The sequence below is a fragment of the Panicum virgatum genome, chromosome 5K, assembly GCF_016808335.1.
Source record: "Panicum virgatum strain AP13 chromosome 5K, P.virgatum_v5, whole genome shotgun sequence".
NCBI lineage: Eukaryota > Viridiplantae > Streptophyta > Magnoliopsida > Poales > Poaceae > Panicum > Panicum virgatum.
The window spans coordinates 43,120,984-43,132,635 of record NC_053140.1 but is presented as its reverse complement, the minus strand read 5'-3'; the positions used below and the strand labels follow the sequence as shown (position 1 = coordinate 43,132,635).

Genomic DNA, 11,652 nt, shown 5'->3' with positions numbered 1-11,652 from the left:
AAAACTTATTCAACACCCTGGGTATTAATTAAGGAATGTAGATTTTATCGTACATCTAGACATACACTATATCTAGGTACATAATAAGTACTATAGGTCTAAAAAATTAAAATTATCAGGAGCGGTAAACAATTATCGGGTAAGGAAGAATTTACAACAAAGCACATAGTGGCATATAGAATCTCTCCCCGCATACAATCACACGCGGAACAAAGAAATGGAGCTACTCCTCTCCTCTCCGTCCTCTTCGTCCTTCTCTCTCTCCTCTTCGCCTTTCTCTCTCACACGCATAAAAAAGAAATTTATAAAAAAGAACAGACGGATAGAAAAGAGGTAGCAATGCTATATCCCCTTGTGCATCTTGTGCCTAAAAACCGATAGAAACCAGAGCCTCCTCCGTCCTCCCTCCTCTACCTCTCTCTCTCTCTCTCCCCCTCCCTCCCTCTACCACCACTCTTCTCCTCTCTCTAAAAAAAAGCTTCTCGAGCTTATAAATACACTCCCCTCCCTCCCGGGGCCAATTTCCTCCCCCCGATCCCCTTCCCCCCCTCCGCCCGCCGATCGCCCTCCGCTCGCCCCACCGCGGCGGGCGATCGCTCCTCTCCCTCCACCCCAGCAGCGCGCGATTCCCGAGGCGAGGCGCCACCCACCACAGATTCCGCCGACGGCCGCGGTCGGCTGGCTCGTTCCCCTCTCCCACTTCGCCGATCGGATCGCGTGCTCCCCGAGGTGACGATCTGCGAATTCCCCGCATTTTCTCCCAGTTTCACCCCGCGATTTGCTCGGTCTCGCTGGATTGCCTTTGGGTGGGCGCGAAGGTATCTGCCTACTTGGGCGCCGGCCGTGCGCGAGTGGGCGGAGTGCGGGGGAAGGAATTGGATTCGTGGGAGCGTGCGATTTGAGTGCCCTGTACGGCACTGCCGGCGAATTTCGTCGGTAATTGGAGGGGGGAGGTGGGACTGTGTGAGTATAACCGCACAAGGATACCGCAGTACGGGCATTCCGGTTAGTTCAGCTCGGGATTGTGGGTGGTCGTTTCCGTCTCTGGTTAGTGGCTAAAATTTAGAGAGCGTTGAATCCGCCTGATATGTCTTGTGCTTTATTTGCATGTGCGTTTGGTTGGCGTGGAGAACTTTGCTCAGACTTGTTAGCATTTATTTTTAAAGCATTTTTTGGTGGGCATTGAGGGGCTAAGGGGGGATGCATCCGCTACGCTTACGTGTGCGATTAGTGGGTAAATTATGCCCTTTTGCTCAGTCCTGCTTTTGCTGTGTATTTGCTTCCATTTAAGATGGAAGCGCATGCATGCATGTGATTAGTGCAGAGAATGGGAAATGTGGCCTCTTATTAGTCGAGTCAGGTATGCTGAGCATTTTGTGAGTTTGTTGGAGGTGAACTTTCTTTGGTGAAGATACTAATGATAAACAAAATAGGTACTACTTTCCAGCAATATTCGGTGTGGTTGAGTCATTGGTGGGGCTTGGGATGTTGCAGTTGTGAACTTTTGTGGTGGGTAGCTGTTTGGTTGGTTGTTTGGAAATATGATACATTTTGGCAAGTGAAGTTTGCACTTGTTGCTGATCACTAAAAGTTACAACTAGCAGGTTAGGGAGATGATCGATATACCTCTAGAGTTATGTGTCCTGAGTTGTTTTTCTATGTTTCAGTGTGTAGAATATTTCTTGTGATTCGAGTTTCTGGTTCACTGCTGGTAATTGTGATAATGATGACCACTCTTAATACAATTTTAGTTGATCATGGAGATTTTTTTACTACAAAATTGATCTTTTGGTGCAAATGTGTACGTGGATGGGCATGTGTTTTTGAACTGCTTTGGTATTACTTCACTTTATAGGATATTTAAATAGAGAGCACTTGTTAGAGGAGTCAAGGGCTTATTGGGCCTTAGCCCATTAAGATTTATTAGTCGCTTGCTTAGGGGTCAAGTAAACCTCTTTATCTAAGGAGAGGAGATGTATCAATCTAATCAAGTAAGAGATTAGAAGGAAATCCCTTCCCTCTTGCCGGCCGTGGGCGAAGCCCCGCGGCCGGCGTTCCCGGCGCCCCCAACCCTAGCCGCCGCGACGTGAACAGTACCCGCGGCACTGTAGCATCGCGGGTAATGTAGCACCGCCGCCGCTTCCCCAGCACTCTCTCTCGACCCCGTCAGCATCCATAACAGCACTCATCTGTACTGTTAGATAATTGATTCTGCTGGCACCTTCGTGATATACATAGTTTAGTTGTCTAGTTATTTTGCACAGTGGGATGATTAAACAGTAAATAAGCTTAAAATAGTAAAGTATTTATTTGCAATAGATTACTGGCACTCTATTTGTCGTAGCTTCCACTATCCTTATATATTTGGAATCGGAAATCGTAGTATCTGTAGCCACCTTTTGCCCAAGAAGTCAAGATGATATATATAGCATGCATTATTATTTTTCATTTTTTGATAACAGTAGCGTGCATTATTTTTTTTTAATTTTTTGATAACAGTAGCATGCATTATTTAATAGGATAGTACAGAGACTATAGTATTTTCCAAGCACCTTGTAAGGCTCTGATTACTGGTGTTCTTATTGTCTATTTATCTTTATCTACTTTTGAGGAGTACTAGCTTGCATTCATTCTGCTTTTTGGTGCAATGCAATAAACTTTGGAAGTATTGTAACATCATTTAAATTTCCCCTTAGTTTTAAATTTCTGCCACATTCTATGCATATGAAGTTTCCCTACTCCCAAAGGTTCTATTTTCAATCCACACGTACAGAATAATCTTCAATCACATTCACTCTTTTTTGCTGTTAACATTATGTTAATACTCGCGATAATTTTCTTACGCGAAACCTAAAGTATATCTCTTTTCCTCTCTTTTTTAATGACTACAAAGAAATTGTGGTCAGGGTTCATATCCTAACATAAAATCACCTGTTTCGCTAGATTTCTAGGACCTAGTTGGGATTTGATGAATCACCACCACCACCAGTCCACCACCACAACTCCATGAGAACAAAGCCTTCATTCCCAAGCAAGTTGGGGTAGGGTAGATGTCGTGGTGTGCAAACTCACAGTCGGGTGGCGTAGTGCACCCGCCTAAACCCAGAGGGTGAGTACTCGGGGGTTAGCTAGGATTAGCCCAATCTCGGTGGAAGAACGCGATGAACACAGCAGGTTTATAGTGGTTCGGGCCGCCGGAGCGTAATACCCTACGTCCACTGTGTATTGTATTGCTTGCGCTCTCAAGAGGTTGAGAGCAGGGTTGTTCGGAGTGAAACCGAGCTTGTGTTGTGAGAGTCTTCGCGTGTCTGAAGTGTGCAGTGAGCGCCTCCCTTTTATATCTCAAGGGAGGCGCGTACATGGCCGTTGAGTCCCCGACAGGTGGGCCCAACGATGTAGTATAAAATGATATACTGTACAGACATTATGGCATTGCAGGCGACGGAGATCTCATTCCTGGATTTCCTTACTCTGCCCGTGGGAATCTTCCGTCCGGCATAGCCATGCCCTGTCTTGTCGAAACGGCGCCAGGGTGTAGCTTGCGGCGTTGCCTGCAGCGTAGCTGAATGGGCCGTGTAGCTTGCGGCGTAGGCGGTATGATGAAAAGGTGCCATGCCGTCGTATCCATTTAATGCGACAGACGGGCTCTGCGCGGATGCGGCGCATGCGACTGCACTGCGTACCTCGGTAATATGCGGTCTACAGTGAGGCCTGACAAAGGCTGCCCCGCGTGCCGCGGCGGCAGAGCACGCCTCAACCACCCGCATTGAATGCGGTGGGTGGGCGAGTCTTCCAGTGGAAGACTCGCGCCCGCGCCTGTGCCTGCGGGACACGTGGCGCCCCCGGACCCCGCCCCGGCAGTATGTTGGTTCTACGCGCGTGGGAGGTCCGGAAGGACGCGGGGAGGTCTCGGACCCCTATGGGGGGTCCGAGCCCTCGGCTGTTGGCGCGGAGCTTCCCCTCCTCAGGGACACGTGGCGTCACCGGACCCGTCCCAGAGCGGGGAGCGGGTCCGGGGCCGTTGGCCCGGTGAGATAAGAGCCTGACCCGTGGGGCCCGGCTGCTCCGCCCCTTATGGCGTAGTTACGGATGACTACGCGAGTCCTGCCTTGCTGCAGTAGGAGTGGGTATCCCTGCTACAGTGTACCGACAGTAGAGATGAAACCTAACATGGACCACCAGAAAAAAAAGGGAAAAACAACAACAATAAAGAACATGTAAATATTGATGGAGAAAAGAATTAACACATCCTTACATTTGGTGCCTTACAGTCTTAGGATTCTTCTATGCATCATTGTCTCTGTAGTCTGGACGCCCCCGTTATATACGAACTATATTACCACTGTTGCAGAAGCTTTTCTCCACTTGGTGCTACTCCTAGACTATCACGTGTACTGTTGTTTCGAATGCAGTCCTTTCAGGATTTGATAAACCAATCAAATTAAATATACCTTGAATGGAAGTCTAAATTTCATTTACTATAAGATATTACACATTTTCAGTGCGTTCTGCATGGACATAGTTGTTTTTTTCCTCGAACACGCAGGAGAGCTGTGTATCATCATAGTTGTTACTGTGCTTGATAATGAGCATCGTCAAAGTTCTTGTTTATATCTTTAGTTGCATGCACTATTGGCTGGATTGCTATTTGATGTCAAGTAAATTTAGGATTTCTACGTGGGCAAGGATTATCTTTTTTTTTCGTTCATCGAGGAACCCTACATTCCCTGGCAAGGGCAGTAAAAGACTTGAGCATTTATCGGACAAGAAGGCACAGACGAATCCCACTTTCATATGAAGAAAATTCTTTCTCTTTCTCGTACCCCAAAGAAAAACACCGAATAACTGCCTGCGCTACTTGTAGACATAAACCAGAAGGTATAAAGCTGGTTCCCTCAGAACTGGCTAGAAACCGCGCTGGGGGTAACAGCGCACAATCATCTATTAATTTCAAACCATAGCTGCCCAATATGGTATCAGTCTGTCTTAGCGTTATAGGACCTCACTGGATTTCACCTTTTCATAATGTCTTGCCTTCTTTGTTCAATACAGAAAAGACTGGTCATTTATATCTATATGTGTTACCCATGCTGCTCATTATGCTAGCAGTTTTTCCTTCGCACAATGTACATGCTTACCTTTGTCTTCTACCTCACAATTCTTCCAATCTTTTACTCTATTTGGCACCTTCGACTTTAAAGCCATTATGAGGGTTCAACAGTGCGTGTGAAATGCAGATTTTCTGCTGGTTATTAGCAGTGAACTGACTGGTGGTGGATTGAAGCCGTGGTGTTTCCGTTTGAAAAAGGAAATATTTTCTTGTTACAATCATCTATATGTATTATACTGCTGGCTTTCTAGTTCTTATTATGGAACCTGCATACACTCTAGCCTGTAATGCATATGCATCCATTTTTTGTTAGTCTTCCCCCTTCCTCTCAGGCACCAAATTGGTCAAATTATCAAATTGCTGGTTCAAACTGCGCTGATCACATAAGTAATCAGCTGGTAATCAGAGTTTATTAAACAGCTGTTCACCCTGCTGGTTGCATTTACCTCCATGCTTTTCGTTGTCTGTGCAGATCCTTCTTTGAGTCCTTTCCACCAGTAGTTTTTGTTGACCTCACTAAAAGTATGATTTTCTTGGCTTCAATTATACACCTCTCGTCCCTTTTCGGCTATATAGTAGCTGTAATTATCACTTATCTTCATTGATGTCAGAAAGTTTCCACTTTCATTTAGCACATTACATGTGATTATTGGATCTTTGAATGATGTGCCTAGGATGAATAATCAGAGTGATTGCTACGGTCCTCTGATCTTTGTCATCCCCACTCCTTTCTAATTGATATATGTAAAAATGATGGATCCTTCTGCGAGTGATGTTTTTTTTCGTTGGATAGAAGTTATTTTGGTTCCTTTTACGGCATTGCCACTGGCATAATATTATGACAGTTATTGTTTTTGGTTCAGAGAGTCATTGTATACATCATATACAATGCTAAACGAGTGATGTATTACTTCATTTTTTGAAGTCCTGGAGGCAATCCTGAACTCTGACTGCATCTGTTGCATATATATGGAATGCATTATGTTGCGCTAGGTTACTTGAGTAAGAATTAATTAGCACTGCTCCTTGTGAAATGGGTTGATTTAGAAGAAAATAGCTACTTTTATCTTGCTTATGATAAAGAAAATCTAAACATTAAGAATCAACTTATCATTGGGTAGTTATGCTTGACTTGGAGAAGCTGCGTGTCTTAATTTAGTATTGTTGGGTGAATGTGAACCACACCATTAGTTGTCTTAAACTTGAGCTTTATAACTCAAGTATTTGAGGGACACTGATTCATTGCCTGTCACCTATAGGGTCTGTCTTTACCTGTCAAGTGTCAGTGTTCTGTGTGACAACTTCACTTCTATATATCTGTATAGACTTTGCTAGTTACCTTCTATGTCCTCTTTAGCATTTTTATAACATTACCTTTTTAACATGCAACTGTTAAAATTGTTGTGTCCTTTACCTTGCAAATTCCTGAACTCCACAACTTTGTTGCTTGGCAAGTCATGTTCTGAGCCTACTAACTTTATTTAACCCTACCTCGTTTTTATGTGGTATCAGGTAGAGGTGATGATAAAGCATAGTCGTTGACTTAGTCTGCCTTAGCTATTTCCTGAGGCTAAGGGAAATAATAATTGGCGTTATGGCATTTCGAAATATGGTATGCACTCCCCAAGTCGTTGATCTTACATCTGAGAGAGGGCAAGCTCGTGGAGGCAATGCTAGTGAGATATCCGACCAAGGTGCACAACATGCTGTCAGAGTTGTAGGAAACACAACGAACATTGGTCTCTCGGATATAAGAAATTACTATGATGTGGGCATAAATCATCAGTATCAGCCTGTTCCTAACCCACCCCTGAATTTAGGTGTTGATTCTGGTTTTGTCTTCACATCAACTATGTACAATCCCTGCATGTCATCAACATCAATGAACAGATATGCTTCTCATGCTCAGAGCTTTGGATCGACGAATCAACCATTGCCTTTAAACCAAGTCCCAGGAAGTATGGATGAGAGTAGCAGAAATGACAGTACTGGTGAAAGTGCTAGAGGACATATTAAAAGGAAAAATGCTGCAGTCGCGGGAAGCTACCATTTTGTTAATGGATTTGCAAGCTCAAGCTCATCTTCTCATGCACCTCAGAATCCTATGCTTAGGCCTTGGGATCCTTCTTTTGAATCCAGTGTGTCCTCTAATGTCGCACCATTCAACCCATCAGAATATCACGGCCACAGCAGTTGGCAATCCTTAGAAGGATCTTCCGTAACTGGAACTAATGGGTTCAATTCAATGCCTGTTCCTCCAGAATCAGCACAGCGTGCGAACTATACATTTCCAACAACTCACATTGGCCATTCATGGATGTCCCAGGCTGCAAATGGTATTGCTGATGGAATTCCCCAGTGGGAATACATCAATGCAACTAGTAATGTTCAAGGTAAGTAAGGGGTTCATGGAATGCTAACATCTTCAAAATATATTTTCAAAGTTCTGTTTAGAATTAGTAATGATAAATATAAAGATGTGCCAAGTGTACCTGATTACTGAACTGGTAATGGATTAGCTTGGTTTGTTAGAATTACAAAAAGAATTACAAAAATGCAAGTCAGTTTACTAGTAAAATGGTATTCTGAGTTCTTTATTGGGGTTATATGGTTTGAAATGTTTTGCTATCAGCAAGCAGATTTGCCCATTCAGGAGCCACAGAAATGGCAAATGGAGGTTTTCATGAATATCAGAATGGCCCTTCAGCTGTTTGTCGGGGACCTGTACCTTACTTCCCCCAGCACGTGATGCATGGCATGCAAGCTCATCATATGCTTGATCATACTCAAATGCAAGTCCCTTACCAACAATGTCAGAATAATGGTGTATTGCATGGTGGTGTTAATTATACTGGAAACCGGCTCCACTTAGGTCCACGAATTCCTGTTATCTTCTCCAGTTCTGAACGTACTTTTGGGCCTCCACAGCATCCGTTTCTGGCAAATCCAGTTAACCACCGGAACGTAAGGATTCTACCACCTGAGGTAACTAACACTAACACTTTATTCTGGCTGGTAGCTACCTTTGCAGTTGGGGATAAATAGATGTGACAAGTTTGCCTTGTTACGTAATAATCACACTTATCAAATGATATGCCTTTCTGATTTATACCAGCGTGTAACTTGTTTCTGTCATTATACTTTGTAATAAGTAGCTGAAACTATGTCTTAGCTACATGAGCGTACAGTAATCAGATGTATTAAACTCTTGGCAGAAATATTTCAGCACTTGAATGTACTGCTTTTGTTTTTGTTAAGCATGTATATTATTTGCACTTGTAGCTCACATGGTTATTTGTTTGTCCCAGCAGCATGCCACTATAATGGATTTTTCAAGATTGTATGAAGTGTCAAATTCTGTAGATGAGCATAGAGATATGCGGCTAGATATAGACAGCATGACTTATGAGGTATTGTGTGCTGCCTCTTCTGTAGACTTGCATCACACATCAGCTATTGACTGACATGTTTCTTTTGTTTTCACTACAGGAGCTTTTAGCACTAGAAGAGCAGATCGGAGATGTCAATACTGGTTTGACAAAATGCCTCATTGTAGATAAATTGAGGACTAGCTTATATGTTCCAGGAACATCCAGCATGTCTGATCAGCCATCTAAATCTTCTCTAGAGAATTATGCTTGCATTATATGCCAGGTCCTTCTCTTTCACTATAATTAGATAACTTGCTTTATTGACAACTAAGATTTCAGCTGTTCAAAGCAATGAATCGTCAACCAGTTATCTGTCCTATATTTCGCTTTAATATCATAGCTGTTGCACTTGTTTAAACTTAGCACTGGTGTTGGTGTACTTTGTTACTCGCCAAATTATTGTTGTAAGAAAGTTTGCTCGGTGCATCTCGCAGGAGGAGTACCAGGTTAAAGATTGCATTGGCACCCTTGACTGCGGTCACAGGTACCATGCAGAGTGCGTGCATCAGTGGCTGTTGGTGAAGAACCTGTGCCCCATCTGCAAGACAACAGCATTGTCTACCGACCAAAGACATTGACAATGAGCAGGAATGAATAAGCCTGTTAGCTATTTGCTTGGACAAACGTTCACCTCAATTTTGTATATAAGTGGTAGACAATGGTGCTACCTGTATTTGCTGTTCACCTTGTTTTGATCGGGAGTACTCAGCTTCCTGAAACTGTACAGCCATAACATTTATTATTTTTCTCCAAATGTAGAATATTTTAAGTTGCTCAGTTCGCCCCCCTTGTGTATGAAGAGGCGAACCGGGGAAACAAAAGCTTCCGTAATGGCATCGCTAGGCAGCCTTGTATCTATGTTAACTTTAATGAAACTAATACAGCATGGATCCTCCTGTACATTTTTTAGAACTTTGACAGGGCCTAAATGACCCTGGACGATGAATCAGTGATGGTGGCATCACTGCATCCACTGAGGATAGCTTTTCTGCAGTTTGAGTTTTGAGTGTTCATATTTTCTTTAAGCGTGCACTTCGTCGACGGTCGTGCTCACAATTGCACATCCCAGTTCAACATGCAAAGACTACATTCACAAGTCATAACCTTTCACTTGTAATAATTATAATAATTATATGTACTATATGCTACCGTATCATGGGCGGGCCGATGAATACACACTAGGACAGCGATTGCAAGGTTGGAAAACAACATGCGGCCCTCTCCAAAACACGGTGTCAATTGTCGAGCGCCAACAAACCCCAACCGCTTGACCCTGTCAATTGTCAAGAAAGATTGCGGCAGTTGGCAGCACGTCCTGTCTTTTCTTCCTTAGGCCCTGTTTGGTTACCAGGAAAGCGTCTCATCGTTTGACCAGGGCTAAAAAGGGGGAAAGGGAAAAAAGGCTCAAGCCGAGCAGCACCCGCCCGCGTCCACGGGCGAGACCTCGTCCTTGGCGGCGCCGACGTCGATGGTCTTGCCCCTGGGCGGCGCGGCGGGGTCCTCCCCGATGTCGAGCGCGTTCCGGCTCACGACGTGGTAGATCTGGCGGAGCACCTCGGCGAAGGCGCGCTCCACGTTGGTGGCGTCCAGCGCGGACGTCTCCATGGAGAAGGTCCCGTGCCGCTCCGCGAAGGCCGCGGCGTCCTCGGGCGAGACGGCGCGGAGGTGGCGCAGGTCCGCCTTGTTGCCCACCAGCATGACCACGATGTTGGCGTCCGTGTGGTCCCGCAGCTCCCGGAGCCACCGCTCCGCGTTCTCGAACGTCACGCGGCGGGTCACGTCGTACACCACCAGCGCGCCCACCGCGCCGCGGTAGTAGGCGCTCGTGATGGCGCGGTACCTGCAGAGGAGGCGAACGCGGGGCAGGGCACGCAGAGAGCGATCAGAAAACCAGAAGAATATTGAACAGCACGCTAGCCGAATGCACGTAAAGTTAGCTGCCGTGAAAATGTGATGAGCAAGAGAAGGCGTGTGTGCTAAATTGTTCGGTTCACTTTTGACATGTGAATCAATGAATCCCGTATTCAGCCATAAACATTAAGCGATCATCATCAGCGATCCCTTTGGACTTGGTGGTTTGGTTTTTTCATATCAGAAATACTATGAACCAGAAGCATCCCCATGTCAGTTACGCTTAATTTTCCATACGAATACCCATTATCAATCAACATAGGCAGGCCCTGGAAATGGCGCAGAAATCCTAAAGCAGCAGCACAGAGCACACACAGCAAACGAACGAGAAGAGATTGCACGGCGAAGGGCGCGGCGCGTCCGTACCTCTCCTGGCCGGCGGTGTCCCAGATCTGCGCCTTGACGAGCTTGTCGTCGACCTGGACGGTCTTGGTGGCGAACTCGACGCCGATGGTGGACCTGGTCTCGAGGCTGAACTCGTCCCTGGCGAACCGCGACAGCAGGTTGGACTTGCCGACGCCGCTGTCCCCGATCAGCACCACCTTGAACAGGTAGTCGTACTCCTCCTCCGCGCGGTACCCCGACGCCATCTCCCCCCCTCCCCCGCAGGCCGCAGCAGACGTGCAGGGCGCTCTCCTCGATCGGTCGATCGGCAGGCTGATTGATTGATTGATCGATCGATTGCTACGGTTCGATCGCTCCGCTTCCCGCGCGGCGGTGCGGGCTCCCTAAATAGCAGGCGCGGCGCCGGCCCCCGCCTCAATCATAAGCAGCCCCCAACCACGCGGAGGACGCGGCGCTGGGCAACGCGGCGCGGCGCGTCTCTTCTATCTGGTGGGCTGGCGCTGCTGCGGGGAAGAAGAGGAGAGAGGAGGGTGGGGGCGGCAGGCAGGGGGGACGAGGTCGCCGCGGTCGCGCTGCTCTTCTGTGTTTGTTGTGTTGTGGGGGTATCGTATCGGGAGGGCGGCGGCGCGGGAGGAGGAGGTTGGAGGCCGGTGCCGGGGGGAGCCGAGCCGTGGCCCGTGGGCCGTGGCCTTGGAGATTGGGTAGGCACGCGTGGTGAGGTGGACAGACAGACGAGGCGTTGTCTCGGTCGTGGCTCCGTCTCGCTGACTCGGCTGGTGCGCGCGCATGTGCCCGGCTCGCTGGCTGGTCGGTCTTCGTGTCGTAGCAGCTGCCGAAGGCAGAGTCTCTCGTGCA

The 11,652-nt window shown here is 46.6% G+C and overlaps 2 protein-coding genes across 7 annotated transcripts; one reads left to right on the top strand and one right to left on the bottom strand.

Moving 5' to 3' along the window:
- The first annotated feature begins 283 nt into the window (after positions 1 to 283).
- On the top strand, positions 284 to 9,446 carry LOC120710110 (probable E3 ubiquitin-protein ligase ZFP1). 5 transcript variants are annotated; one of them, XM_039995773.1, is made up of 6 exons: positions 382 to 729; positions 6,623 to 7,503; positions 7,743 to 8,095; positions 8,419 to 8,520; positions 8,600 to 8,764; positions 8,976 to 9,446. In XM_039995773.1, exons 2-6 carry the CDS (start codon positions 6,705 to 6,707, stop codon positions 9,117 to 9,119), a joined length of 1,563 nt encoding a protein of 520 aa, XP_039851707.1. In that variant the 5' UTR covers positions 382 to 729; positions 6,623 to 6,704; the 3' UTR covers positions 9,120 to 9,446. The 5 variants fall into 5 exon arrangements, with proteins under 5 accessions (XP_039851708.1, XP_039851707.1, XP_039851710.1 ...); XM_039995776.1 differs by having other exon boundaries at positions 402 to 729; positions 7,746 to 8,095; positions 8,976 to 9,441; XM_039995777.1 differs by having other exon boundaries at positions 405 to 729; positions 8,422 to 8,520; positions 8,976 to 9,441.
- Positions 9,447 to 9,588: 142 nt separating this feature from the next.
- On the bottom strand, positions 9,589 to 11,441 carry LOC120710112 (ras-related protein RABA1f-like). 2 transcript variants are annotated; one of them, XR_005689831.1, is made up of 3 exons: positions 10,819 to 11,441; positions 9,789 to 10,381; positions 9,589 to 9,752 (listed from the first exon to the last, which is right to left on the bottom strand). XR_005689831.1 is itself a non-coding variant. In XM_039995778.1 (2 exons), the coding sequence occupies exons 1-2, from the start codon at positions 11,040 to 11,042 to the stop codon at positions 9,946 to 9,948; spliced, it is 660 nt and encodes a 219-aa protein (XP_039851712.1). In that variant the 5' UTR covers positions 11,043 to 11,441; the 3' UTR covers positions 9,611 to 9,945. The 2 variants fall into 2 exon arrangements, 1 of the variants encoding a protein (XP_039851712.1); XM_039995778.1 differs by having other exon boundaries at positions 9,611 to 10,381.
- Positions 11,442 to 11,652: the final 211 nt, after the last annotated feature.

Excerpts from the sequence above, each read along its gene's own strand:
- LOC120710110 (XM_039995773.1), top strand. The coding sequence starts at position 6,705 with ATGGCATTTCGAAATATGGTATGCACTCCCCAAGTCGTTGATCTTACA. Across the intron at positions 7,504-7,742 it reads TGCAACTAGTAATGTTCAAG|CAAGCAGATTTGCCCATTCA; the intron begins GTAAGTAAGGGG and ends TTTTGCTATCAG. Across the intron at positions 8,521-8,599 it reads TAGACAGCATGACTTATGAG|GAGCTTTTAGCACTAGAAGA; the intron begins GTATTGTGTGCT and ends TTTTCACTACAG.
- LOC120710112 (XM_039995778.1), bottom strand. The coding sequence starts at position 11,042 with ATGGCGTCGGGGTACCGCGCGGAGGAGGAGTACGACTACCTGTTCAAG. Across the intron at positions 10,382-10,818 it reads GACACCGCCGGCCAGGAGAG|GTACCGCGCCATCACGAGCG; the intron begins GTACGGACGCGC and ends CCTCCTCTGCAG.